Source organism: Ipomoea nil, unplaced genomic scaffold (assembly GCF_001879475.1).
Source record: "Ipomoea nil cultivar Tokyo-kokei standard unplaced genomic scaffold, Asagao_1.1 scaffold0813, whole genome shotgun sequence".
NCBI classification, from domain to species: domain Eukaryota; kingdom Viridiplantae; phylum Streptophyta; class Magnoliopsida; order Solanales; family Convolvulaceae; genus Ipomoea; species Ipomoea nil.
Genome location: NW_017617241.1, coordinates 1,094,357 through 1,121,131, shown reverse-complemented (window position 1 = coordinate 1,121,131; position 26,775 = coordinate 1,094,357). Strand labels below are relative to the sequence as shown.

Sequence of the window (26,775 nt, the reverse complement as noted above, 5' to 3'; positions counted from 1 at the left end):
CGCATTACGCATGTGACGTCCATGTATTCCGATCCTCCAGATAACCTTTGTTTATACAGATTAAGTGCATTTACTTCGCTTAATCCAATCAACCAATTACACCTGAATAGTAATAATTGAAGCCGGTAGGACACTATATATAAATAATAGATATATAAGAATTAACTTATGACCTTTCAGTGCAAGAAGCATGTTCGATCAAAAGAGTATTGATAAACATTTTGATACTCCGTATTTATTAAGTCTGGCAAAGGTTAAGTTTACATATTTATTTATGGAAAATGGTCCAATAAGTTCATAAATTTTACTCAAAAAGTCAATTAGACTCTTAAACTTTTAAAAGTTGCAATTAAACTCATAAACATGTCATTTTAGCGCATTGAAGTCCAAAAACCGGTTCATGACCTATAATAACAGGTCATTAGGGATCCAGTGACCCTCCGACTAACTCCAGCGACTTTCCAATCAAACTCCAGCGAACCAACGAGAAGGCGACCAAATTCTACTCTTGAACCTTCTCCAGCAGACCAGAAGGCGACCATTTTTTTGGTTACCTTCTAGTCTGACGGAGTTTGGTTTACCTGTATGGTTGCCTTCTCCCGGCGGACCAGAAGGCAACAATAATTGGTCACCTTCTCCAGCAGACCAAAAGACGACCATTTTTTTTTTTTGTCTTTTCTTAGAGCAGAAGGCGACCATGGTTTGTTTTTGGTCACCTTCTCGCTGGTTTGCCAAAGTTTGGTCGATTGTCGTCGGAGTTGGTCGGAGGGTCATCGAAACTCTAATGACCTGCTATTATAGGATTTTAGGTCATGAATCGATTTTTAGATTTCAATACACTAAAATGGTATATTTATAAATTTAATTGCAACTTTTAAAAAATTTAGAGACCTAATTGACTTTTTGAGTAAAGTTTAGGTACCTATTTGATTTTTTTTCATTATTTATTGTTATTACAAGCTATCAATGGCAAAAAAAAAAAAAAAAAAAATACGTTTCCTTGGTCAAAGGATTTGGTTTAGGTACGGTTATCTGCCGCATACTAATTGGTGGAACATTGGCAACTTTGCGTTTTACAGGTAAGCGAAGTTGTTGGTTTTCAATGGAGTTCCGAGGTGAATGATAATGCTAAATAATTGTAATAAGATATTGAGTAAACTAAAATCAAGAGTATTTATAATTATCATTAAAATAAATTAATAAATTTTTGTTGTAATTCTCATTAGAAACGATCTAATGTAAAACATTTTAGCCTCATTACTCGTCAAACATGGATGGAAATGCTCGCCGGCCGGAAACCGTGCCCTGAGATGAATAAGTTGGACTCCTTCCGGCGGCAGAATCCTACAATGTCAAAGACATATTTTCCCAAATATTATAAATAGAAAATAGATGACATTTTTGGTCCAATTCGACCCTGATATTCTAAAATAAATTACCAAGCCCTATAGTGCGCTCAGAACAAAAGAAACATTACATATTTTAATTGGTTGATTGTCGAATTTAACCATCAACAAATAAATATCAACATGATTTTTCTATTTCTATTAAACATTAAGATAGATCTTGTGTAAGGCTGTCAAGCGTGTAAACACATCTCTTAGAATCAATTTCAAAGACTTTATTCTAACACGAATAAAGTATGTATTGTACTTTAAATAGAAAACAAGTAACATTCTTATAAATAACCAACGTTGCAAAATGTGCTAGACACTAGTCGGACACCCAGCACCTAGAGCACCTAGGCAGTGCCTAAGTGAAGTAATCCGAGCATATCGTATCCACTTTTTCCACTCAGAATGAGGAGTTATTAGACTGTTATAATCTCACAAACTAATCAACTGCATATGTTAGATGATTAGTTGAATACATGGCTGAAAAATATAAAAGATAAGTACATGACTAAAAAATATAGAAGATAAGTACATGACTAAAAATATATAGAAGAAAAGTACATGATTGAAAAATATAGAAGAGGAGTGGCTTTACAGACAAAAAAAACCACTTGGCCAAGTTGAACGTGAACTCGGCCGAGTTAGGCACCGACTCAGTCAAGTTAGGCGCTCAACCCCGTCAAATCGGCGTCGTCAACTAGTTAGTCGGTCAACCAACTAAAAGCCGCCTAAGGCTAAAATCGCCTCGACCTAGGGTTGCCTAACCGGCCGCCTAAGCCGATTTTTACAAGATTGTAAATAACACAAAAATATCACCAGTCCTTTCTATTTATGTAGTAAAGAGGACATTGTAAAAATTTCCTTTATGATACAAACACTGGACACAAAGGTATCAATCACAGAGTGCACCAAATAAGTAAAATGCATAGCTGTAAACAGCAGCCTAATATATCTGCAATAAAACCATATTAACTACCCAATAATTGGGCATATCAAACCACAACAATTACTTACTAGATATGTGAATACTATACTTGGTACAAAATCAAGAATCACATTCAAATCAGTCAATGACACCCCATCAAAGAAACTTAGCTTCTGAAGGTCATATACATACTAGATTTGAAGCATGATCCATAAAGCTATGGACTCCATCAATGGCTATATACATACAGGAAACTCAGTCACTCCAAATATCAGAAACTAGAGAACTGAAAGACAGCAAAATTCAAATACCAGTGTAATCAATCCTTCACTCATCAACAAGAAAAGCAATGGGAACAAGTAGCGGTATAATACTATCCAAACAACAAGAGGACAAAAAGTAATAAGGTTCGGTACTTCAGTTCCTACAAAATTCTCGGCTACTAACCAAAACATTCAGTATGAGCCAATCAAGCTAAGACAATATCTCCAAGAATCTCTGAAATCTGAATCGCCCCACGTGTCAAAACAAAACTTCTTATTACGGACAATGTAGAATGAGATTCGTTACAAAAACGACAAATTTGCTTTTTGATAAAAAGCCAACACAAATCAATGCAATCATTATGTACACAAGCTCGAGAAAGATGATTAGTATCAGATTATATCACGTTAATTACATGAGAAAAATCCGGACTGCAGTGTGCAAAGATGTATTCAAGCTAAGAAACAACACAACACAAAACAACAAGAATAAATTAATACACCACATCAAGAACAAGAAAGTAAGAACAAACAGGCAAATGGGAATGCAGTTACTATGAACCGACACTGATTTGATAAAATCTTAAGATTTATGCAAAACTATGGGTAAGAGATATCATGAACGAAGAACAATAGACATGAGTAACATCACATATGGATCAGAACATAAGAGCACACATACGAATTGAATATTCCAACAGAGAATAGAGTTGTTTTTCATCAAGAAGCAACCAGCCACATAGTAGAAATCACAATCAGATAAAACATACATCAATATCAGAACACCAAGATTATCCCATACCACCAAATATGAGGTGTAAATTAAAAATAACATGTAAATCCACTTCAAACAGCAGACTCATCACAGACAGACCATCGGATGTTCTGAACTTTTATGATCACAGTTCAGTCTTAGACTCTTAGCTCTAATTATGATCCTTTTTTCTTCTTTTTTTCCAAGCTTTTTTCCGGACCATTAAAAGAGGAAATTGTAAATAAAAAAAAGTAAAATTAGGTGATCAAATTGGTTACAATGATTCGGAATCGGAAGCCAAGAATCACCATGATAGTCGGTCAGAGACACAAAGCTGTGCAGCATTGAAGTTCATAGGCTTCAGCATCCACGTTGTATTCCACCGCCGGCGGCAGGTTGAGGTCGAAAGGCAACGGCTTTCTGAAAGACGAAGAGGCGATATTTTCACAGTCCATGTCGTCAACAACGGAAGAGGAAGAATCGCAGTCGCTATGGCAATCATCTGGAACCACCGGCTGTGACACGGGGTGGCGGCGAGAAGGCAGCGCCGCCGCCGTCTGCTGCCGAGGAGGCCTGGGCCCACTGAAGGACTCCACTGTACTACTCATGCCGCTGGAAGTTGGCCTCTGGGAGAGAATAGGATGCTCCTGCATGTACATCTGTTGATCGACAAAGGAATCGTTTGCGTTTGGCCTCTGATTAAACTGAAGGTTGTGATAAGGAGGTAGATGAGAAGGAGCAGGCAAGGGGAAGTTGGTTTTGGCTTTAGGGCCGCGGAGATTCCGGGCGGCGGCGTCATAGGCTCGAGCGGCAGCCTCTGCCGAGTTGAAGGTCCCGAGCCATACACGGGTCTTCTTCCAAGGGTCTCTGATCTCAGCCGCGAATTTCCCCCACGGTCTCTTTCTCACTCCGCGGAACCTAATCTCCTTAGATCCTCCAGATCCGTTGGCTTCTCCGACGGCGGCGGCCGCCTCCGGAGATTGCTTGAACTCTGGAGGTGCTCTGCCTCTCCGCATCGTCCAAGTCAAAGCACCAAAAAAATCAGATCTTTTTCTCTACGGGTAGAGAAGATCTAGTTTACTAAGAAGATAAATCAAACAAATAACGTCATGGGATAGATGACGATTATGGGAAGATCTTATCCTTTAATCTCCTCCTCCATCTCTCTCTCTTTCCCCCTCCCTCTCTCTACCTCAGTTTCTCTCTCTACTGTAGTACTATGTGTGGTGGTTTGGGTGAAGAATCGAGAGAGGGGGCCAGCGGGAGAGAGAGAGAGAGAGAGAGTCAGATAGAGGGTATTTTGGGTAATTAATTTTTATTTTTCCTTTTCTTTTTGGAATTGTGAAAACGCAATAGTATTTTAATTCGGTAATTCTTTACAACTTGGAAACATGCACCCACCTCTACCCTCTAATCTGCCAATAATCTTATTAGAGGCCTAGACAACTTCTTCTTCTTCTTCTTTTTTTTAAATGATAAGTATATATATTTTTAAAAAACATATTCTTTTTTCCAAAAAAAAATAAAATAAAATTATTCTCTTATTTTACTTAAATATAATATTAATGAGTTTAGTAAAAATTAGGGTACTAAAATAGGTACATGTTGACGACTGAATTTGAGTAAAGTTATTTGTAAAAAAATAAAAATAAAAATTCAAAAAGTAATAGTAGTATATCGGTATATGTTAGACTATATACATTTATGCAATGAACTTCTCTAAATTTTATAGTTATATTATAATCAAACATGACTCTATATAAATAGGGTAAATTTTTCCGTGAATCATGATCTATACAGTTGTGTAGACCATGAGTACAATGTACGTTTTTAATATACTAAACGTACAATATTGTTCTTTAAAAAAAAGGTACAATATTTGTTTATTGAATATACATTATTTGATAGTATACAAAATAATGTACTTTCAGTACTCAAATAATATATTTTCCATAAATATAAAGTACATTTTTTATGTACTGAATGTACATTATTTGATAGTATATAAAACAAGAAAAATGTTATATGTATTTACATTTTCTACTCCTAACTTTTACTCCGACACAACTTTCACTCTACATACAAAATCTTGATTTAGACACTTGTATTGAGACCCATATGGAAAAACTAGCTTGGCCGCCATATCAGGAAGTAAAATTGAGAGAGTACATGTAATAAAACTTATAAAATAATATACTTTTCGTACCCAAATAATTACTTTATATACACAAATAATATATTTTTTTACAAAATATTTATAATTTACATAGTTGTATAGACTATGGTCCATAAAATAATAATCCCATAAATAGGGCATTAGGTTGTGGGCCAAGAGCCCAAGAGTTCACTATTGTATACTTGTATCCATATTCAGTATGGGCTGCTCTGGTAAATATTTGAATTTTTTTTTTTTTTGAATGCGGTAAATATTTGAATTTAATTGTACATTTTGTAATATTTTTATTTATTTATTTATTTATTTATTTATTTTTTTTGTATTGGGTGAGGATTAGTATTATATATATTGTAATAAGTCATTGAGTTATTGGATTATTATTATTATATATATAAAGAAATAATTGTATTTTTAAAATTATTATTCGAATAATAAATTTTGATCATTTCGAAAAAAGTTTCAAAATAATATTCTATTAAAATACACTTTAGAATTTTCTCATGAATTCCATAAAATATAAAGTAGCATAGACTTGGGGTGGACTGTGGACCGAGGGACTAGTAAACGCGTATCATAAAAGTACAACAACGCTGAACCAAGGTCGAATCGGAAGAAACAGCGGCAGTCCGGCAAGTGTGGAAGGAATGTCGACGGTCACCAACGCCGGTTTCACTAACCAGGAGGAGGACAAGAAGCCCCTCGATCAGTCTGGCGTGCAAATCAACCTCAAAGTCAAGGGCCAGGTCTCCCCTTATTTTTTGTTTATTTTTCTTCAATATTTTCTCTGAAGTTCCATTTTTAGTGACTGTTTTCTGATTGGGAATTTCTCTGCGTTTGTTTGTTTGTTTCGACGTTGATTTTCAATACGATTGCTCCATGGTTGATTGCTTAAGCTTAAGATGTTAGACAGGGCAGGGCAACATTATATTAGTAAAAGATATTTTCAGGATTAAACTCGATGATGCATCTGCTGCCTTCTTAGCTGGTTTGAAGTTCTTATTCATCTGTTAGATTGTTTCCCCCTTGATAATGCCATTTTTGTATTAGTTTCTTAGCCTACCTCTAGAATGGTGATCATTGATTAAATTTCCTTTGTGGTTTCTGCGCTAGACATTTGTTCTCATGGAGCATATCATCAAGGCTATCTATTTTTTCATGGTAATTTGGTGGCAAAAGTGTGTAAACATGTCAAACATTTGCAGGATGGAAACGAAGTATTTTTCAAGATCAAGAGAAGCACACAGCTGAAGAAGCTGATGAATGCTTACTGTGTCAGACAATCTGTGGATTTGAACTCTATTGCATTCTTGTTTGATGGTCGCCGTCTTAGAGGAGAGCAGACTCCTGATGAGGTATGCTAGCTATTTCTCCCAACTATATACTCTTATGATTTTGCCAAAATTTATGGGAAGGGGAAAGAGTTTTAATTTCCCACCTTTCTTCTCTAAACACCAGAATATATGTATGAATCATATCCAATTCTTCACTTGCAGCTGGAGATGGAGGATGGGGATGAAATTGATGCAATGTTGCACCAGACTGGAGGTGTTATTGCATAACAATCGAGAGAGAGTTTGAGATGCCTTAGTTGAATTGTATGCTACAGTTTTTGGCAAACCTTCATTGCCAAGAAGGGATTGTAAATTTGTAATACAAGGCGGCTATAATGATACTAATGGATGATGATCAGATGTTTTATGCTACTTGTTTCTCTTTTAATATATGCTTTCCTTTGGATTCTCATGGCTGTTATTTACAGTTTGTATCATCTAGCTACTGAGTATTTCAGCTTTCCCTCTTTTACTTTGCTCTGAGACTTCTGGATATAAGAAAATCCCAAATCTGCAAATTTGCCTTGCCACCTTGAAGAACAGTATATTACTCAGTTCCTTTTCAGATTGAGACTTCATTTATTGATGATTTGTGGGTTGACAGATATGAAAAACAGTATATTACTCGGTTCCTTTTCAGGGCACGTTTTCTGGAGGAATAGCATCCCCAGTCTTGTGGAACTTACCTCTCGGCGGCGCGTCCTTGTAACTCTCCTTCACAGATTCAAAATCAGATTCTTTCTCCGCCGCCTCTCCTGCGCCGTCTTCCGCCTTCTCCAAAGTCTGGCTGGCGAATCCCTGGCGTTTCTTCTCTTCCGCTGCTCTTCTGAACTCGTCTTCTGTTGAAGGCGCTCTCTCTTCCACGCCGCCGTGGTTTCCCCTATCCGATGCTACCGCATACCTCTGCTACATGATAAAACACTGTAATTAAGCTTTAAATGATAGAAGAAAGAGATGAAGCAGAGATTGAGCTTTACAGAGACTGGGAAGTGAGCGGTTAGTCGCTTAATCATGGACGCCCGTGAGGAGTTGTAGAGATGCAGAAGGTGGCCGCCGCCCATTGTTGTGCACTTGTTGATATGATAGATCTTCCACTGTAATCTCTGCGGTGTTTTAGATCAAGAAACGATGGCTTTGTGAGGAAGAAAAATAAAGAAAACATGGCGGCGGTGTACAGCTAACTATATTTTCTGCGGAAACGTGGCGCACTGTTGAGTGCTGCCTCATTGCCCCCCATGCACGTACAGAATAAAATAAAATCTAATTAGACATTTACTTCTAAATTTTTTGTTAACCAATTAATTTATTACTTGATTTTGTGTCGCATTAAATCTGTTCATAATTACTTTTTTAATTTTTATTGAGGCTCAAATTGAAACTTATGATCTCTTATTTTATGTTACTAGGTCATTGACGTTACAACCACCAATATTTAAGTACATCAATATTTTTATTAATATAAAACTTATTCAAATTCATTCGCACTACAACCACTTATTTTAAAAGACATACCTACACATACATAAATTATGTACTTAATTCCGCTTACGATTGGTTAAAAAAATGGATCAATCCAACCATACAACCTCTCACATTGTAAAATTTGAATGTGAAATTCTTTGTCTAATAAATTACATTATGAATGACTGGAAAAATTATTGACTAAGAGCTTATTTTATAATATACTTAACTTATCATTCAATTTTTTATTTATTTGATCAGATCACTATTATGTGTTTGATTTGGTTAAACAGTCAATATTTTAATTAATTAATTTCTTTTTAGAGAAAATGATCAAATAGACCTCTAAACTTTACCCCAAAGGTCAATCAGGCCCCTAAACTTTAAAAGAGTTCAATTAAACATTCAAACATGTCAAATTGGGTCAATGAAGCCCAAAACTCGATAAATGACCAGTTATAACAGGTCATTTCAATTCCGGTGATAGATTCCGGCCACTGGCGACATTTTCCAGCCGTCCGATCGTCTTCCACAGGCAAAGACGACCGGACGGCCGCCGCTCCGGTCGTCTTCTTCGGTGGAAGATGATCGGACAGTCGGAAAATGTCGTCGGTCGCCGGAATTTGTCACCGGTGGCCGGAATCCGTCACTGGAATTAAAATGACCTGTAATAACAGGTTATTTATCGATTTTTGGGCTTCATTGACCCAATTTGACATATTTGAGTGTTTAATTAAATTTTTTTAAAGTTTAAAGCCTATTTGACCATTTTCTTCTTCTTTTTTTTTTTTAACAACTTATTGTTTTAAACGGTTAAAAGTTTATTAGTTTGATTTTTTTTTCTTTTTTGAATGCTACTGATACATTGTAGTATCTGTTTAAATATACTTTCTCAACCTAATGAAGCACAGAGTCTCTCACCTTTTGATCCATTGGTATCTGGTTGCTCCTCTATGTGAGAGATTTAGAATTTGAGTCTCGATGTAGGTGTAGGTAGGTATCCCCTTCTTTTCTAATAAAAAAAAAATAAATTATTTTACATAGCTATCACTAATAGATAATTTATCAAATATTTTTTACAATCAATTAATATTATCACTAATCAACTACATTAACCTATTTACCAAACACCTTCATTAATGAAGGAGATGATAAAAGACGAAAACCAAAATAATGGAAGAGATAACCGGCGGGAAAACGGGGTTGTGACGCCTCCGACCGAAATTACCATCTCCGATTTTGGCGGCAGCCGGCGAGTGGCCGTCCTCGTCAACTCAACGGATTAAACGACCTTCTAATTCTGGATAAAGCAAACAACGTAACTTTCAGCTTCTCGATCATTTCAACCTTGATCTACCCGCGCAATTCCTTTCTTTCTCGAATCTATCAACAATGAACGAGGTGATTACGGCGGGAGATGCGTCGTCAACCCTACGATCCTACTCCGTGCAACCGTCCGTTACGCTCTCTAACCTCACCCTGGTCACCGCTCTCCTCTCCTGCGCTCTCGCCCAGTTTCTCAAGTTTTTTACCGCCTGGCAAGCCCTTGCCTTATCTCTTTGCCTCTAACCTTCACCATTGCCGTGTAATTAGTGTTTAGTTGCAAGAGAAAGAGCCAAGGATCGTGTTAATGCTATTATAAAGCATTTTTCCTTTAATTTCTTCTTTCTTGTTTGATCTTAATTTGAACGTGGTGCAGTTTGAGTTGGCAGGTATAAGGAGAAGAGATGGGATTCTGGAAAGATGCTTAGCTCCGGCGGAATGCCATCTTCACATTCAGCAACGGTTAGTGCCCTTGCAGCGGTAATTGGATTTCAAGATGGAGCTGGAGGATCAGCATTTGCTATTGCAGTGGTTTTGGCATGTATTGTATGTGCTTTCTAAACTATATTTTCTTCCTTCTATACTTGCATTTTTTTTGCTCCTGAATTGTAGTAAATTTTTACAATTTTTTTCATTGCTAAGTACAACATCAATGATTTCTTGCCTCTATGCTTGGTTTTGTTAAAGGTTTACACACTATTGCATACATTCAAATTATACATCAACCCTTTAGATAGCATCTTGGTCAATTTTCGTGAAACTTTGATCCAATTTGTTGAATTCCAACAGTATTCTTTTGTTACAGGTAATGTATGATGCTACTGGTGTTAGGCATCATGCTGGTAGGCAAGCAGAAGTAAATTCTCAAGCTTGATTCTTCTATTTAATGTGTTCCATCATATTCTCTGTGTTAATTAAACTATAAAAACGAGTTTTGAGAAGGTTTGTTGAGGGCCTAAGTTGTTTTCTGGATTTAGTTCTCTTCCCTTGCAAGTGTAGTGTGTCCTTGTAGAGCTCTCTTTCGAAATTATCACTCTGGAAAAAGAACTCTGGTTAAATATTATGAATGCATGATGAACTTTTATGTTCTTTTGCAGTTGTTAAATCAAATTGTATGTGAACTGCCGCCTGAACATCCTGTGTCTAGCATTAGACCTCTGAGAGATTCCCTTGGTCACACACCTCTTCAGGTATGATTGATAATGTTAATATCCTTTTTATCAATCTTTCTTTCCTTTGAAAATTTATTAAGCTTTAGTGTCAGTGTCATCCTAACCCTCTGCATATTTCCCATTTCTCAACTCTCAAGTCTTGAAAGGACACTATAAAATGGTGCACTAATATTTTGTTATCTGAATGATTCATTGGAATTCTATGCGAAGTTGACAAAATGAGTTGCATTACATGTACTCTCATTTTACTCATTTCCTAACGTGTTAGATTGATTGATCATTGGTTCTAAGAAGTGACCCGCTTTTTTTGTAGTTATCTTTATGTTTGATGATTCAAGTTTTCCGATTTCGTTGTACTATATCCTGAACCCAACGAACCCGTCCTCTGGCCCATGATAGTCATCTCTATGTTGGTCTAGGTTCTTGCTGGTGCTTTGCTGGGATGTGTAGTTGCATATCTAATGAAATGGTCAACCTAGGATGCAGAATCAGCATTCATTCATTCCTTTGCAAATACACCAGTATCATAGCGTGAAGTTCAAGCTCATTTCCCAGGTGAAGTGTATTATAATTTCATAGAAGAAGAGTCTTGAGCAATTTGGGCTTCTGATAACTGTACAAATTATAATTCTTATGAAATTAGGTAGTTTCTTCCTCCTTTGGGGAAGGTAGCACAGTTGCAGCTAAATCTGTCGTTGTAATCTTCATTGAATTTCATATAACAATTCTTTTAAGAACGCTGTTGGCTTGTTGCGTATACATATTAAAAACTTACGACTCAAGGGGCAAGTGCCAGTGATAATTTCAGCTTTGAAAATGCTTATAAAAGCGCCCAACGTAAAACTTGACTAAATATGCAATGTGTTTTACTATGAAAGACTCTTACATAATTAAAGGTGAGCATGAGAACATGATGATGGTAAGATTCATCCTATTTACTTGAGTTCTAAGGGAGAAAATACAAAAAAAATAAAAAAAAATTCCACACGACGTATATAACAGACTGACAACCACATCGACTATCAACTTCGTATGGCTAATCTACGGAGAAACATAAGCTCGTGTATGGCTCTAATCTACAAGGAAGGGGTAACACAAGCAGCACATAACAACAGGATCATCAGACTACTAATTACAGTATCCGACATTTTTCCACACTGCCACCATGTAGGTCACTGCACATTCCACACTTGGCTATCCAATTCCATCATCAATCGAAAGCAACAAAAGAATAAATATTGTATTGACTCAACGGGTTTTCTGGAATCAAGTCACTTCACAATCACAGATGTTGAATTCTGCACACCAATTTCAAAATTAAGAATCGAGACTAACATATATAGCTGAACATAAGTTTCCAATTAACCGTTTGAGTAGCAAAGAGATATAGCTAAGTAAAAGCCCAGTTAGAGACATACCACGAGGTAGAATCTTGTCAATTTAGTTCACCATCATATGATCAAATCCTCCCCCTGCTTGTAGGGGAACTCTTGGAATTTGCACGTTGTGAAGTAACTGTTGTAGCCACCTCCGAGTAGTCGGGTCCTCCTGACACAATAGAAAAGAATAAAAATGTTAATCAAAAAGGAAAAGATAAATCAGGGATGTAGTAAAGATAACTGCAAACTATACATACTCGAAGACAGCTACTGAAGGCAGTGGCATCCCTAAGCAGATCTGGTAGACAACTTCTAAGTGCATCACAAGCTCTGCAGCGACAAAATAAATATGGTCTTCATTAGTAAACAATAGAAAAAGGGAAAGGACTAAGGCCAGGAAATTTGAAAAGTTGAGGGAATAGAAGACGAGCCTTGGATTATCAGACAATCGAAGGTAGCAACGAATTATATGCTTCAGCAATCTAGATGAAGGCTGCTCAGCAAGGGCAGTCACCATATTTCCCAGCACCCGGCCTACGGCAAAGAACCGCTCCGCTGTGGTACATATATAATCAAGGCCCATATCATCTAGAAGGATCTTTTGCACAATGAATGTCGCAACCTATTAGCACCAGTCCTTTAGTCAGATAACATATTCATATTATTATTACAAAACTGTCCATGGAAAGTGAACATATAAAAACTTAAAATTGTGAATTCTTGAAAGGGTAATATGCTACATTTGTCATTGAGGTGGGTGTTAAATAAGATACCATACATTACATTAGCCACATAACGGAAAGTCCAAATATGAAAGTAATGTACTTGGCTCATTTCGTTTGTGCATGCAAGTCAAAGAGAAATTACTTACTGTTTTTGACAGTTCACTCCCCATCTCCATTGTGCGCAGGCACAGGGGAATTATTTCTGTGGACAGGAGAAAATTGATAACATCACTGTCATCCACCTGAAAAGATCCAAGCAAAAAGATTATATCCTTATTTTGAAAATAATTTTGACCATGAGTTATTTCTCAAATAAAATGGGTATTATATTTTTAAATATTTCAACTATTATTATTATTTTATATAAAGTGCAATGACGGACCATCACAATAATGACATTTAAGTAATTAAATCATTAAAAGTTTGAACTAAATATAAAACAAAATATATTCATCTTATTAAGTATATTTACTATGTTTCAAGTGTAAACCGATGCATTATATTCCACCAAGATTTTTCCAGAACAATGAATAATATAACAGTTTTAATGCAGAAGTTTATTGATTACTAGATCACTGGTAAATATATCCAACTTGTTTTATCATCTAGTCAGCTCTCTATTACATAATTTCCTATATTTTTGTCTTCCTGTGTACCACACAGCATTTGCTCATATAGGTGTGTGTATACATATGTACACATGCACTTTTCCCCATCATGATGTACAATGAATACATAGACAATAGCATGCCATAGAGAAGAGTATTGCACAAGATACAGAAACAATTACCTTCACAAGGGCACCAATGACACCTAAGCTAGTAAGCCTAAGATATTCGAAAGGTCTTGATTTGCTTGTTGTATTAAGAAAAGGATACAAATAGAGAGGAATATGGGCTGCAAAACAGGAGAGACCATTAAGAAGCAGCTCAAATAAATTTCATGAGAAATTTGAAGCACCACTCCAATGTGATATATTGGCAACCGAACAATGGCACTCTTATACATTCATAAAGATAAATAAATACTAAAGCAAAACAGTAATATATGGTCCATCTTTTTGTCTTGACGATGTTCAAATATAGATCACATTTCAGTTATAGATAAAACAAGTTAACCTAAGTAAACACAAAAAGTTTCAACTGAAGTTGGGTTGTATGCTCCACGATTCTCCTCCTCACATACTCATACACTCAAAAGTCAACAAGAACCGTGAAACCAAGAAATCCTTTACCAATTCAGAGAAGAAAAATTCTTACCATTAAGAAATAGCATTCTGGTGTCTGGGTGAGAGGCCACACACTGCAAAAGATGATAGGATGGCTGGTTAAATTCAGACATAAAAGGATCAAAACAATTATTGTAGAATAGGGTATAATGTGTGCAAACTCCATAATCCCACAATGTAACTACTAACTTTCAGACAACATTCCTGGGAAATTTTATACCTGAAGAAGAGCAAGTGCATTACAAACTCTATTTGATTGTGCTGGAGTCAGGTTTGGTGGTGACAAAACAGGGTAGATGGAGACAATTTCCTGCAAGCATGTTCAGATAGAAGCATAAAGCAAAATATAAATAATTAAGGCATCCATAGGCACTCAAGAATTCTAGAATCAACTGAGAAATCCTTGGAGAATACCTGCAACAGTGCGGCAATAGTACCAAACGAATTCCATAGTAATGGGGCCAGATCTTGAAATAATTCTCTCTTCTATAAAAAAGAAAAAAATTGGGGAAAGAAATGCCTGTTAGGTGAAACTAATTATTATCAATAAACAAAATTATGTTATTACTAGCTTACTTAATACTCTGTAATGTATAAAATTAAAAAAAGAAAAAACAATTACTGTTGCTACCACAGCACATAAACTTTTGAAATAATAGACTGCCAAAAAAGAAAATATTTTAATCTCAAATAAACTCCTATATTTCAGAAGAATGCCATGCTAATATCCCCATACTTTGTTGCTTAAAAATTTGTCAATAAACATTAGAACTTTATCAAGTTGCAAAGCATAGAAATTAACCCTTCTAATTCTGAAGGTAGAAGTTTCCAGAAGTATAGAAACCATATCAACTGACAACATTTTATCTGAAATATCCCGAGTTAATATGCCTATACTTCTTTGCTTAAAAAATTGGTTACTGAAAATTAAAAGTTTAAAACTTTACCAGGTTTTAAGGTTAGAAGATCAACTTTAGGAGTAAGAAAAACAAGGGTTTCTTAAACAAAGAAAAGATACAGTTATCAAAGCATCTTCATCTTTTCTCAACAGAAAAAGAAAGAAAGAAAAAAAAAAACTCAATTAGTTACAGAAACAAGAAATGAGCTCATGCTAATTCAATATATATTAACTGTCATCTGCCGATTTTAAATGTGAAATCAGTAAATCGTGCAAAAATTAACGCCCAAGCATTTACTTAAAAATAAAAAAATAAAATAACATGTACAGATTGTCCACTAAAAGCAGGTGAATTCTATTGCCAGAAGGTTTAATATTTCTTTCTACGGACCTTGGAGAGTTCAAGAAGAGCGTTTTCACGGAGATCAGGATTGCTAAGATCTAGCACAAGCTGCTCAGCGGATTGCATTTTACGGTCTTTGTTGGGCTGAGGTCCGACTGCGGCGGAGGAGGAGGAGGCAGAGGCAGGACCTCCACCGAAGGCGGCGGCGTTAATCGAGAGACTCTGAGGGAGATTAGCCATCTACGACAGCACCACTGGAATTCTTCTAGCAATTTCACTCCAATAACTATTAGGTTTTCTTCTGCTTGATTTTCTATTTTGGGCACGACAACTGATTGGGGAAACAAACCCAAAAACGGTGATTTTAATATGTTTGTTTTCTATTTCCTATTCATACTATAATTTTATATTAAAATTCTCATTCTAATATTTATTATATCTATTTATCTATCTATCTATCTATACTATATATCTATTTTAATATGTTATTTTTTACTTTCCTATTCGTAGTATAATTTCTACATTAAAATTCTTATTTTAATATTATAAAATAATGTAATATAATTATTAATAGAATATATTTTTTTCTACTTTTCTATTCATCCTATAATTCTATATCAAAATTCTTATTTGTAATACAATAGTACAAATGTACAATAATACTCCGTGCGTGACAAATAAATCTGACGGTACAAATACTAAAAATAGGAAGCAACATATATTATAATTATTGTTAATTTTTATCATTATTATAACATATATATAATATTTGAATATATGCGAATGGATGATTAAGTAGTAAAATAGTCAAACATAATATTAGCAATACAACAATATTAAAATTCATATTTCTATTCAACAATATTATATTATTCATTTTCCCGTTAAAAATTATATTCTCCATTATTAGTTTTATAATTCTCTGTTAATTCTATGTTAAATTTACTAAATTTCAAACTCCAATTAAAACTTAACATGGCTAATATTTTTATATAATATAACAAATTCATTTCGTGCATCGCACTCGCACAGGTGAAAATACCAGTAAAGTTAAAAACTTTATAATATAATGATATTATAATGAAAATTTTTGAAGTATCCATTAATATTGATAACACAAATAAAATTATTTTTTTTTAAATTATTGCTTTAATTTGTGTTTAATATAATTAGTACTAATGTCAATTAGTATATGATAGGTTACAGTATGACATCGATCTAAATTGACCTGTGTTGATTTATACTGACCGACATTCAAGAATCAAGAAGAAGATCAACGACAGGAGAAGTTCACTTGGCCTTAACTTACATGTGACTTTGCTAATTTGCCACCTGAAAAATTCAGGCCCTTATCAAGTCTAATCAATTGTATAAGACATCTTTATATACTTGGCACTACCGAGTACCGACCTAACTATCCAAAATTTGGACACCATATGAATAACATATTGAAAATCTAGCATGTAACTTTCCCAACCTCTATAAATACCTCTCATATAGCACTAGAGATAGAAAGGACGGGAAAAGAGATAGACGTACGAGTAGGGACTATACTTTTCGAACATTGTACGTACCCGATCATGTTATTTACATTATCAATGTGGTAATTTTTTCTTAGATTATAATTTTAAATTATAAAATTGAGTAAATGAGATTCAAAAAATTTGAACAATTATATAATATTCCAAGAGTTAATTTCAGCAAAGGTCCTCCGAGTATAGTGATTTTCCACATTTGGTCATCGTCTTTTAATTTGGACAAATATGACACTTGACTATCAAAATCTTTCCACCATTAATCCTTCCGTCATCTTAGTGTTAGTTAGCTGTGAAGTTCAGGGGTAAAATTGTACTTTCGGTGCTTAAGTTTCTTCTCCCTCTTCATTCTCCACAGTGATATGAAGAACACAAATTCTGTAAACTGAAAAGGTTTCATATCACTGCAACAATGGTTTGGATATGGACAACCATAGCAGTAGCCATCGTTGTCTATCTTCTCCGTGAGTTGCTGAACATCAAAAAAAAACTCCCTCCTGACCCAAATGGTATTCCCCTTTTGGGACATCTTCATTTGGGCAAAACTGCCCTCCATGATCATCATAAGATAGCCCGACAACAAAATGACGATTTTACCCATAAACTTCACGGCTAATTAACACTAAGATGACGAAAGGACTAATGGTAGAAAGATTTTGATAATCAAGTGTCACATTTGTCCAAATTAAAAGATGAGAACCAAATGTGAAAAATCACGATACTCAAAGGATATGTGCTGAAATTAACTCAATATTCTAATTTCACATTTTAAAATATTAAAAGATGACAAGTGTTAGAATGTAGTAAAGGAAAGCAATGAGTAAAACGGAATAGAACAACAGTACTTGTCTTTGGAATTTGTTAAGTGGATTAGAGTGCAAGGGCAATACATCAATACCCTGTAGTATGATACAATGATAATTTTATGATTACATAATATATGATGTTGGTAATCCAAATATATTATCATCACAATTAATAAAAAAAAATTACTTTCCATTTACGCAGTGCCCTTTTGACATCATAAAATTTTCAAGGATGAGTAGAGATTACAGGCTCTAGGCACAGAATTTTCTGCATTTTATTTCTGAAACTTAGCCACTTAGGTGTTGAGGAAGAGGGGAATCAAAATCTGGCCACCTCCAATACCATTTAGGGAATGCAGCTATTGCAATGATACAAAGAATTTGTTGCTGCATTTACCCATGATTCTCACCTTCAAAGCTGTTGATGAAGGATCAAGGAACAGCCTGAACAGATGGCTTAGGCTCGCCTTTCTTCTGAATGGTATGCAGCACGTCGACTCATTAACTGACATGAAGCGTTTTGGCTGATCAGCCTCAGAATCCACGACTACACTCTCAGAATCCGTGTCAACTTGTAAACCTGTTAACGATAAGAGCGATTACAAGCTTGCCCGGGATCCCTTAGATGGGCTCATTTTCAAGAAACTGAAAAAGCCTCGTGCATCTCAAGAAAATTACTGACCTGAGCGCTTCTACTTGGTAGAGGCACTTCCAAGCAGAATCTCATTCCGTCAACTCTGGAAAGACGATTGTGATGAGAACCATGAACAGAAACCGAACATGATGTCAAGAAAATTTTAACTGCAGAACAAAGCATAAAAGAGTGATATGCCCTTTACCTACGATTGCAGGTTCTTTGGACATACTGCTCATGGCCAATCAATCCTCGCCCACCATACTTGTTTTCATCAGTGTTCAAGATTACCTATTTATGTTATCGAGTATGAGTAGAGATTGTAAATACCTATAATGAATTCATTCATTGATCATATATATACACAAGCCTTGGTTGTACAACATGCTATCTTCTCCAAAAAGGGGCTTTAGTTAGTGCTTTCAGGATTCAAATATAACTCCAATGGGAAAAGAGAGAACATGGAAATCTTTCTTAAAATCGTATTTCAATTTATGTATGCAGACATCATACAAGTTTACACACATCCACGATAACCAAGTAAAGCTTACCCTCTATCTAGGAAAATGCACCTAGAGGAGCACAGCCAAACAAAAAACACAAAAGCTAATAATTAAAGAAAAGAAAAGGAAGAAATACAACTTACTTTATACTCTCCGGCTTCTTCTACGCCTATGCTGTATCTTTCATATGAATCCATAGGATGGAAATTGAACACAAACAGAAAAGGACCCCTTAAGTAAGATATCACCTGTTCCATTATACAGAAGTCGAGGGCTACTTTAGTTACAGATATCATTTACCATCTCCAATTTTCAACTTTCCTAGGAAATTTTGAAAATGCAACCATTAATTTCAAATTTGTAATAATTTTGCGATTTAGAAAACAAGGAAAAATGTTCAAATTAGACTATTCCTTCATATAATAATCCAAAGCATTTGATTAGCAGAAGATATAGAGTCGGTTATAGACAACCATACCATCATTGTGTCATTGACATGGTGGATGTTAGGAAGGCCTCTTGAAAGCACCCTTTCATTTTTATCCAAGTGCATCATATCCTAGAACCAAAAAAAGAAGTGTTTAGAATGGAAGCAGAAGCTGTCAATTTCTTACGGAAAATGTGAAAGAGTATGTGTAGAAGTTAATTGATGTTTGGTCAATCACCTTATCAAAGGAAAACAACTGGTTATGGACTTCATCTGCTAAGAGATCCCAGCGACGGTTTGCTAGTGAAAATGAGTAATTGTTGCTTGGCATTGGAAACTCGACCCTCTGGCTCAAGGAAAATTAAAATTTTTTAAAAAAAAAAAAAAAAACTTATTCATATGTATATAGGGTGTTACCAAATACCAATCTACATAAATAAAATATCATAAGCACAATAAGAAACTGTAACTAACCTGAGGGTGTCCAAATTCATTGCCCATGAAATTTAAATAAGCCGGACCACCGATTGTGAAAGTTATTAACCTAATCATCTTATGCAAGATAATAAATAATTGATTAATATATTTACAAATGCCAAAAAATATTGAAAATTGAATTTAAGACAAAAATAGGAAACTGATTGGTCACATGGCACGTATTGTTAATGCCTCCAAGTTTATTAGAGAAGTTGTTAACTTTAAAGAAGATTTCAAAGACATAATCAACAAATTAGGCATATTTCGCTAGTTTTTATTCTAGCAGAAAGTAGGTTCCATTGCCCCATTTACTCGCTTATAAATATATAATGGGATGCAAAATACCTCATACTACTCTTCTAGCTTCCCACTCTTTCTATCCCCCTTTTCACACATTAACACAATGTAAGGTTGTCCTAGACGAAATTTAATCAACTTAAGCGTTTGATATTTTTCAGAGGATTTTGTGTCTTCTACAACTCTTCATGTCTTCAATATTTGTTTTCAGAAGAAAAACAAAATCAGATACAAGGGTTAAGCACCAACCATATGTAATGAGCAGCCTCTAAGTAATGATTCTTGTGAGACAGAAGAGTCCTTAACAGATTCACCAAATAATATTTCTGCAAAAGAGCGTCCTCCAGATATGGACTGGCCGCAAGAAAACAACAATGAGATTTTAACTTAAACATGATAGATGGTAGATTGAGAGAGATGCGTTAACAAAATATTTACCAAAAATAAGAAAATGACAAAAAAGAAAGACAAGACTTGATACTTTCAAGATAATACTAATAAAGGATAGCAAACAACCTGGTTATGGTTTTCAGCATACAAAAGCATCTTATCAGCATTTTGTTTATTGCCCACAAGTGTGCTAACAATCTGAGAATTAATAGTTTAATTAGTGAAAATAATACAAAGAATAAACTTATAATCTCACAATTCTTGAGTCAAAAATTAATATAACAAATCTCAAAAAAAAAACAAAAACAAAACAACAACCTTACTCATTTTCCATTGATGATCAGGCTTTTTCTCAAATAGTGATAACCACATCTCTGTGGCAGAAAGGTTAACAAAATAATCAAACCCCAGTCCACCTTGAGAAGTTGGTTCACATAGTCCTGGATAAAGTGTTGCCTGAGCAAGTAATCAGGTCATCATAATGAGAAGAAAAGAGCACATTGGGGGGGGGGGGGGGGGGGGGAGTGCTTTTGGACCCCCAATTGTGGGCAAATTAGTCAATTCAATCCCTCAATTATATGTGGCACCACCTTTGGTCCATAAATTGTCAGCGTTGTGGCAAAATTAGTCCTCACGGTGACAAAAACATTAATTTTGACGGTTAAATATTCAAAATCCCCAACTTTTCAGGGTTATTTTGCGATTTTGCAGTATTCTTATCTGGCCATTTATTGGTCTATGCTTTTTAATCATCAAAATTGGTTGTATACTTGTATTAGAGAGAAGAATGCTGAAAATTTACAAAAATAATCTTAAAAATTTAGGATTTTTTGAGCATTTAACCGAAATTAACATTTTCATCACCACAAGAACTAATTTTACCACAATATGAACAACTCAATGACAGAATGGGGGGTGATGTGTATAATTGAGGAATCGAGTTGACTATTTTCCTACAACCGGGGGGACCAAAGTGCTATTTACCCCCCAAAAAAATAATGAAAAGATAAAGGCCTCAAGAGAAATGTTGCACCTAAGGAGGAATAAGGGCCACATAGTACAAAGTCATTTCGAGAAGAATTGAAGGCAGGCCATAAAATTGAATAGAAAAAAATAAATAAATATTTATGCGATGGCCATTTGAAGTGGATCCATCTCAATCCAGAAAAGATATATTAAGACATTAAGTATTCACAGAAAGGCTAAAGATTACTTACATCCTCTGCTATAGTGATTATACTAGGATGAAGTGCATGCAAGATCTCATTAGCCAATATGAGGTACAGCAAGGCATCCTTGTCCACATATTGGTTACAGTACCTGCATAAATAATTAACCACCCCGGAAAAGGGGGAAAAGATATAAGTTGAAACAAAGGAAAAAGTAACAGTACAAGGTTTTTAAAATGAAATTACTCTGGTATAGTTTTTGGTTCCATCAAATGGAAAAAGTTAACAATTTGAATTTGGATTAAGTCTTATATACACTGAATAAGTTTTTAAGCAGTGTCCTATATGAAAAGGTTTGGCATGACTTTCGATTTAAACAAGGAATTCATTTTAGGAAAACATTTTACTTGTATGAACTGCAGTTACATAACAAAAGTCTGAAAGTAGCATTTTTGGAAGTCTTACTCCTCAAGGTCACCAGTAAATGATGCAAATCCATTGTGTGTATACAACATTGATGGAAGTGAATGAAAATGGAAACCATCAACATGATACTCCTCCACCCACCTGCAAAACATCATTACATTATTTCCACAAGCAATCAAGCATCAAACAGCACCCAAAGCACAAATATTTACCAATTCAAATTTGAAAGAAGGAAGTGCAGAACATCAGTATCTCCATATTTGAACATTCTCGTACCCCAAAATTTATGATGCCCTCGTTTACCTATTAATCCAGGAGGAAAAAAAAATGAACTTCATCCAAAAATACTGGATAATCTTGTAAAGCAACTGAAGTGTATACCAGTATGGAAAAAGCAGTCATTTGTTCCATCAAACCGTGATAATCCAACCATTTCATCTGCTGCTGCATAGGAATGGACAATGTCCAAGAAAACCAGCAGTCCTAATCCTATTAAAAGCATAGCAATAAGTAACAAACCTATATAACAAGAAATATGAAAAAGAAACTGAAAGAACAAGCGTTTGGTCACTATGTTATCATTAAATAGCTTTTGCAATGCCACCTAATACTCTGTGTTTCATTGTCATCCTGAGAGGGCATAACAGTGAGGTAAAGTTTAATGTGAGTATTTAGAAGAGATCAAGGCAGAATATGAGCGCTACTAGCTAAATTTTGGTTTCTCTTATCTGTATCTTTTTCCTGACACACACTTAGATGATGGGTGCAATCTAAGAAGTTAAGCGCTGAAAACATATTCAATAACTCATAGCTGTCTACTGGTCATACTCCAGTACAGATGTTTCAAGAGGCCCAAGTGGAAAGGAGATAATCAATCAGTGAGCAAATAAATAAAGATATATTTAAGACGAATTCTCCATGACATACAGACCCTACCATCAATCAAGTGATCAAACAAGCAATAATGATTGAAATGCATTCTTTTTTACCAATGGAATGATTTCCATGCATCATAACAAATTCAGGAAGACAGATCATCTTGCTATGAACCACACTATCATACCAGGCATGTCAATCTTTAGATGATCCATTAGGGAACCAAACTATCAAAGCTATGTAATTGGCAACAGAAACAAGAAATAATCGCTTAGCAGTTCAAGTCTTACTATGTGCTTCATCAACCAAGTGTTTGAAATCCTCTGGAGTGCCAAAACGGCTACTAACAGCAAAAAAATTTGTCACCTGCCCATTATGATAAAAGGTGAAATAATAAAATTAGACACCATACCTTGTGTCACTTCCTAATGATTTATCAGGAGAAAAATAATAATACTCCAAATTCAGAAACCATGTAGAATTAAAGGGGTGAGGTCCGTGAGGAGTGACATACTCTATATCCAACAGTAAAATAATCTTTGTGCTCAACTACTCCAATGAACTGAATTGCATTGTATCCAGCTTCTTTTACATGTGGAAGGACCTAGAATTACAACCAAAAATTACTTTGGCATCTGCTCACTTCATCAAGAAGTTAGAGAAAGACAAAGTTATATTGCACACTTGATAATAAAATAAAATACATTGTAAAGAAGGGGTGGATGATGTGGGGGTGGGAGTGGGGTGGGACCTGTTATTAAGATGGAGAATAGTAGAATACTTCTGCCAGGAAAAAAGTATCATTTTTTTCCTGGTAAATGAACTTTTTGTTGAATGAAAATGAATCTGAAGTTTCTAAAGTTGAAATAAAGAGCTAAATTTATTGAGCAGGTCAAATAAATACGGAGTAGTTAATAAAAATCTAGATAAATTTCCCAGAGAAAACACTGCAAAATTACAAGTGTCACCTTGTTGATGAAATCACTGAACGATGAAATTTTTTGTTCCTGGCCAGCTATCCCGACATGACATTCATAAATACGCAAAGATTTTGGTTTGGGTGGAAGCTTATGTTTCCACTTGTATACGGACTCAGGAGGTGGTTCCCAATGGACAGCAAAAGCCTGGTTCCCAACTGCATCTGCATATCAAAGATTATTGCGGTTAATTGAAGCTTCAGAATTGAATTGATAGGAACCAAAAGGGGCACAATCATTCACTAAAACCAAAAACAATCTAAAATGTGAAATATGCAAGTAACAACAGGTAGAAATATGTTACCTACAGCCACATAAGTAGCCCAGGCAGGAACCCGTTCCAAAGGCCCATCTGGAGTGTTAAAGTACACCCTATATTTGCTTCCATGTGGTATTCCAGGAGTATATTTCTTCAGCCATGCTTTCCTTCCTTTCCTACTCTCCAGCCAATAAGCAATAGGAGGACTCTTTGCACGAAATTTTTCTCGACTTACTGGATCACTCACAATATTGAAAATATCATACTCTTTTCCACTGTCAATTACATCAAGAGGTGGTAAATTGCTAGGAGGATCATTCTTATGTTGCTCTTGCCAAGCTTTATATCTTTTCTCTGGATCAGGATCAGGTCTAATTTCCTCAAGTTCTTCTTCTGTTTGAGGTCCATTTGGCCCAAATATTTGCTCAAACAACTTAGCTGCAATCTCAAAACGTGATTTACCGTACTGGTCTTCACCAGGTTCCCAATATTCATCATTTGCTTTTTTGAACATCTCTTCTGCAGTAACACTATCACCTTTATCATAGTCATCCACATAATTGTACTGTTGAAAATAGATTGTGTCTGCTTCTTCTCCAGGACGTAATTTATCATCAAGTATAATAAGCCAATATCCATAATCATCATGGCCAAAATGACCCTCTCTGGCACAATTTTCAGTTGGTGACCATCCATTAAAATCGCCAACAATTGCACAATAGCGAGCACCTAAAATGGAAACAATCAGCATTCCATATGACCAGCAAAAAAATGCTATATTCATTCCATAGAATGCAATGCTAGAAGTATTGACAAACCAAATTCTTTTTAATGGGAGGGAATACCCAAACCATTTCATGGTCTACTAATTCAAGAACCAAAATGTCATGAAAAAATATTTATCCTTCTTTATATTTGTGAATAATCTGTTGAAGGGAACACCAGCTAGTCCATTTAAAGAATCATGCAAATTAGAACAAAAGAACCAAATACACATAATATTTTCTAAATGTCTGTTCTGTAAACTATGAACACTGAGTAGAACACAAATCCAGGGTAAGCAAATTTCAGAATGCCAGCTTGTGAGATGATGAATAAGTTGCATTTGAAAAAGAACTTCTTGTAAAAAGGAACAAGGTCCTTTTCTTAGATTTATTAAGGTTTCCATCCTAGTCAACCGTGAACATTAAGAATACTTAATTCTAAGAGTTATGTGTAACCTGGAGCCCACTCCAAGAAATCCACTCGATGCTGCGGATTCCGGTGCATACCCATCATATCAAATCTGGAAATAGGATGTCAAGAATCGTTAACATTTTTTACCAGAAAAATAAAAAACACACTTTCAACAGACAATTTGACAAATAATCCCTGTGGCTCTGTGCTATATAAAGAGTCATAGTTATATCGAAACCCAACTACACAATCAAACAAAAGAACGAAAACATGCTTAACAAGCACACACTATATACATGCACAAAACCCAACATAAACCCCTTTAAACTGACCCGGAAGCCATCTCCTTGAGATTGAGGTGACGATTAAGAATCTCGTCTTTCAAGTCCTTCAGTAATTTATGCCTGAGCACGGTTCATTACAAACAACAAGAAGGGAATCAAAAGCGATGAAAATAATTACACACACTCAATTAAAGCTCCCGGACACCAAAGACAGTACAACAAAGATATCGAACTTTAACCGTGCAAAAACAACCTTTCACGTAAAAACTGAGCAAAAGCTTTGTTGGTAATGGCGTATTTGGAGAGGAACCCAACTGGGTCAATTCCGTTTTCGTCGTCGGACCGGTTCCTTTTCTGCTTCGGTGGCCGTTGTTTCTGCCCTTGTGGCTGAGGCTGCTCGGCCGCAGAGCACCTCCACTTCCCCCTAGTGCGAAGGGCAACTCGATTAAGGATTCTGCCATGGCTTTGAATCAGTACAAATTGGGGATGAGTTTTGCTATTGCTTCTCTGAAATTGGGAGTTGAGACGATGGTTGAAGATAGCATTGTTTGAGAGATGAATTGCAGCGGCGTTTGTGATTGATTGCATAGTTAGATGTGAACTGTAAGCTCTAGAGTGAGCTATGGAACTGTAAGTCTGTAACAATGCGTTTCTGATAAGAGGCGGGTACCTTTGCTGGAAAGCCGACTCACTTCGGCGCCTTCTTTCGAAATCGTCTGTAAAAATCAACTTCCTGTTTTTTCCTTTTCTTTTTTTTAATTGAAAAACGTTGGAATAAGGTCAAATTAGCCCTAGAATGTAGAGCTGTCAAAACGGGCTAACTCGGTCCATATGAGCTGGCCCGTCTCGGGTTCAACTGGAAACGGGATGAGACGGGTCGATCCATTTTCCCACGGATTGGAATTTTTCCAATCTAATCTATGTAGGACGGGCTGACGGGCTAAACGGACCATCCCATCAGCCCGTTTATTATTATTTTTTTAAAAAAAATTATATTATTAAAATATTTATTACTTAAGAATTGAACCCATGACCTCAAAGTTAGTAGCCAAAATCATTTCCAATCAACCACATTAACCATGGTGAACAAATATGTATATTTATATATATAAATATGTATATACAAATATAAAATTAGATTTTAATTTTTAATATGTAATTATAATT

General features: G+C 35.4%; 6 protein-coding genes across 9 annotated transcripts; 2 read left to right on the top strand and 4 right to left on the bottom strand.

The window, feature by feature from the left end:
• Positions 1-3,337: 3,337 nt before the first annotated feature.
• Positions 3,338-4,656, bottom strand: LOC109178339 (ethylene-responsive transcription factor 3-like). Its single transcript, XM_019327976.1, has one exon. It carries the CDS (start codon positions 4,350-4,352, stop codon positions 3,657-3,659), a length of 696 nt encoding a protein of 231 aa, XP_019183521.1. The 5' UTR covers positions 4,353-4,656; the 3' UTR covers positions 3,338-3,656.
• Positions 4,657-6,101: 1,445 nt separating this feature from the next.
• Positions 6,102-7,075, top strand: LOC109178103 (small ubiquitin-related modifier 1-like). Its single transcript, XM_019327633.1, has 3 exons — positions 6,102-6,255; positions 6,715-6,864; positions 7,006-7,075. The coding sequence occupies exons 1-3, from the start codon at positions 6,157-6,159 to the stop codon at positions 7,069-7,071; spliced, it is 315 nt and encodes a 104-aa protein (XP_019183178.1). The 5' UTR covers positions 6,102-6,156; the 3' UTR covers positions 7,072-7,075.
• Positions 7,076-7,204: 129 nt separating this feature from the next.
• Positions 7,205-7,921, bottom strand: LOC109178188. The gene is made up of 3 exons (XM_019327774.1): positions 7,821-7,921; positions 7,473-7,749; positions 7,205-7,383 (listed from the first exon to the last, which is right to left on the bottom strand). The coding sequence occupies exons 1-2, from the start codon at positions 7,902-7,904 to the stop codon at positions 7,480-7,482; spliced, it is 354 nt and encodes a 117-aa protein (XP_019183319.1). The 5' UTR covers positions 7,905-7,921; the 3' UTR covers positions 7,205-7,383; positions 7,473-7,479.
• A 1,539-nt stretch (positions 7,922-9,460) lies between these two features.
• LOC109178186 (uncharacterized membrane protein YuiD-like) lies at positions 9,461-11,499 on the top strand. 2 transcript variants are annotated; one of them, XM_019327770.1, is made up of 5 exons: positions 9,461-9,842; positions 10,017-10,173; positions 10,433-10,483; positions 10,725-10,817; positions 11,219-11,499. In XM_019327770.1, the coding sequence occupies exons 1-5, from the start codon at positions 9,697-9,699 to the stop codon at positions 11,276-11,278; spliced, it is 507 nt and encodes a 168-aa protein (XP_019183315.1). In that variant the 5' UTR covers positions 9,461-9,696; the 3' UTR covers positions 11,279-11,499. The 2 variants fall into 2 exon arrangements, with proteins under 2 accessions (XP_019183315.1, XP_019183316.1); XM_019327771.1 differs by lacking the exon at positions 10,433-10,483.
• Positions 11,500-11,663: 164 nt separating this feature from the next.
• On the bottom strand, positions 11,664-23,608 carry LOC109178184 (cell differentiation protein RCD1 homolog). Of its 3 annotated transcripts, XM_019327768.1 has the most exons (11): positions 23,597-23,608; positions 15,421-15,673; positions 14,546-14,617; positions 14,352-14,441; positions 14,163-14,205; positions 13,694-13,800; positions 13,050-13,145; positions 12,610-12,800; positions 12,436-12,508; positions 12,218-12,347; positions 11,664-12,097 (listed from the first exon to the last, which is right to left on the bottom strand). In XM_019327768.1, exons 2-10 carry the CDS (start codon positions 15,610-15,612, stop codon positions 12,240-12,242), a joined length of 972 nt encoding a protein of 323 aa, XP_019183313.1. In that variant the 5' UTR covers positions 15,613-15,673; positions 23,597-23,608; the 3' UTR covers positions 11,664-12,097; positions 12,218-12,239. The 3 variants fall into 3 exon arrangements, with proteins under 3 accessions (XP_019183313.1, XP_019183312.1, XP_019183314.1); XM_019327767.1 differs by lacking the exon at positions 23,597-23,608 and having other exon boundaries at positions 15,421-15,716; XM_019327769.1 differs by lacking the exon at positions 23,597-23,608 and having other exon boundaries at positions 11,664-12,073; positions 15,421-15,716.
• Positions 17,739-26,326, bottom strand: LOC109178180 (1,4-alpha-glucan-branching enzyme 3, chloroplastic/amyloplastic). Its single transcript, XM_019327751.1, has 21 exons — positions 25,862-26,326; positions 25,657-25,728; positions 25,369-25,433; positions 24,194-24,877; positions 23,881-24,053; positions 23,427-23,516; positions 23,203-23,278; positions 22,418-22,525; positions 22,249-22,339; positions 22,076-22,177; positions 21,659-21,761; positions 20,760-20,897; positions 20,568-20,639; positions 20,301-20,405; positions 19,752-19,829; positions 19,516-19,623; positions 19,329-19,409; positions 18,994-19,098; positions 18,553-18,638; positions 18,396-18,450; positions 17,739-18,293 (listed from the first exon to the last, which is right to left on the bottom strand). The coding sequence occupies exons 1-21, from the start codon at positions 26,194-26,196 to the stop codon at positions 18,261-18,263; spliced, it is 2,760 nt and encodes a 919-aa protein (XP_019183296.1). The 5' UTR covers positions 26,197-26,326; the 3' UTR covers positions 17,739-18,260.
• Positions 26,327-26,775: the final 449 nt, after the last annotated feature.

Excerpts from the sequence above, each read along its gene's own strand:
- LOC109178188 (XM_019327774.1), bottom strand. The coding sequence starts at position 7,904 with ATGGGCGGCGGCCACCTTCTGCATCTCTACAACTCCTCACGGGCGTCC. Across the intron at positions 7,750-7,820 it reads CCGCTCACTTCCCAGTCTCT|CAGAGGTATGCGGTAGCATC; the intron begins GTAAAGCTCAAT and ends TTTATCATGTAG.
- LOC109178103 (XM_019327633.1), top strand. The coding sequence starts at position 6,157 with ATGTCGACGGTCACCAACGCCGGTTTCACTAACCAGGAGGAGGACAAG. Across the intron at positions 6,256-6,714 it reads ACCTCAAAGTCAAGGGCCAG|GATGGAAACGAAGTATTTTT; the intron begins GTCTCCCCTTAT and ends AAACATTTGCAG. Across the intron at positions 6,865-7,005 it reads GAGAGCAGACTCCTGATGAG|CTGGAGATGGAGGATGGGGA; the intron begins GTATGCTAGCTA and ends CTTCACTTGCAG.
- LOC109178180 (XM_019327751.1), bottom strand. The coding sequence starts at position 26,196 with ATGCAATCAATCACAAACGCCGCTGCAATTCATCTCTCAAACAATGCT. Across the intron at positions 23,279-23,426 it reads ATTTTACTGTTGGATATAGA|GTGACAAATTTTTTTGCTGT; the intron begins GTATGTCACTCC and ends CATAATGGGCAG. Across the intron at positions 19,624-19,751 it reads ATGAATTTGGACACCCTCAG|AGGGTCGAGTTTCCAATGCC; the intron begins GTTAGTTACAGT and ends TCCTTGAGCCAG.
- LOC109178184 (XM_019327768.1), bottom strand. The coding sequence starts at position 15,612 with ATGGCTAATCTCCCTCAGAGTCTCTCGATTAACGCCGCCGCCTTCGGT. Across the intron at positions 14,442-14,545 it reads CTATTGCCGCACTGTTGCAG|GAAATTGTCTCCATCTACCC; the intron begins GTATTCTCCAAG and ends ACATGCTTGCAG. Across the intron at positions 13,146-13,693 it reads TCATTGGTGCCCTTGTGAAG|GTGGATGACAGTGATGTTAT; the intron begins GTAATTGTTTCT and ends GGATCTTTTCAG.
- LOC109178339 (XM_019327976.1), bottom strand. The coding sequence starts at position 4,352 with ATGCGGAGAGGCAGAGCACCTCCAGAGTTCAAGCAATCTCCGGAGGCG.
- LOC109178186 (XM_019327770.1), top strand. The coding sequence starts at position 9,697 with ATGAACGAGGTGATTACGGCGGGAGATGCGTCGTCAACCCTACGATCC. Across the intron at positions 9,843-10,016 it reads CTCAAGTTTTTTACCGCCTG|GTATAAGGAGAAGAGATGGG; the intron begins GCAAGCCCTTGC and ends TTGAGTTGGCAG. Across the intron at positions 10,818-11,218 it reads TTGGTCACACACCTCTTCAG|GTTCTTGCTGGTGCTTTGCT; the intron begins GTATGATTGATA and ends ATGTTGGTCTAG.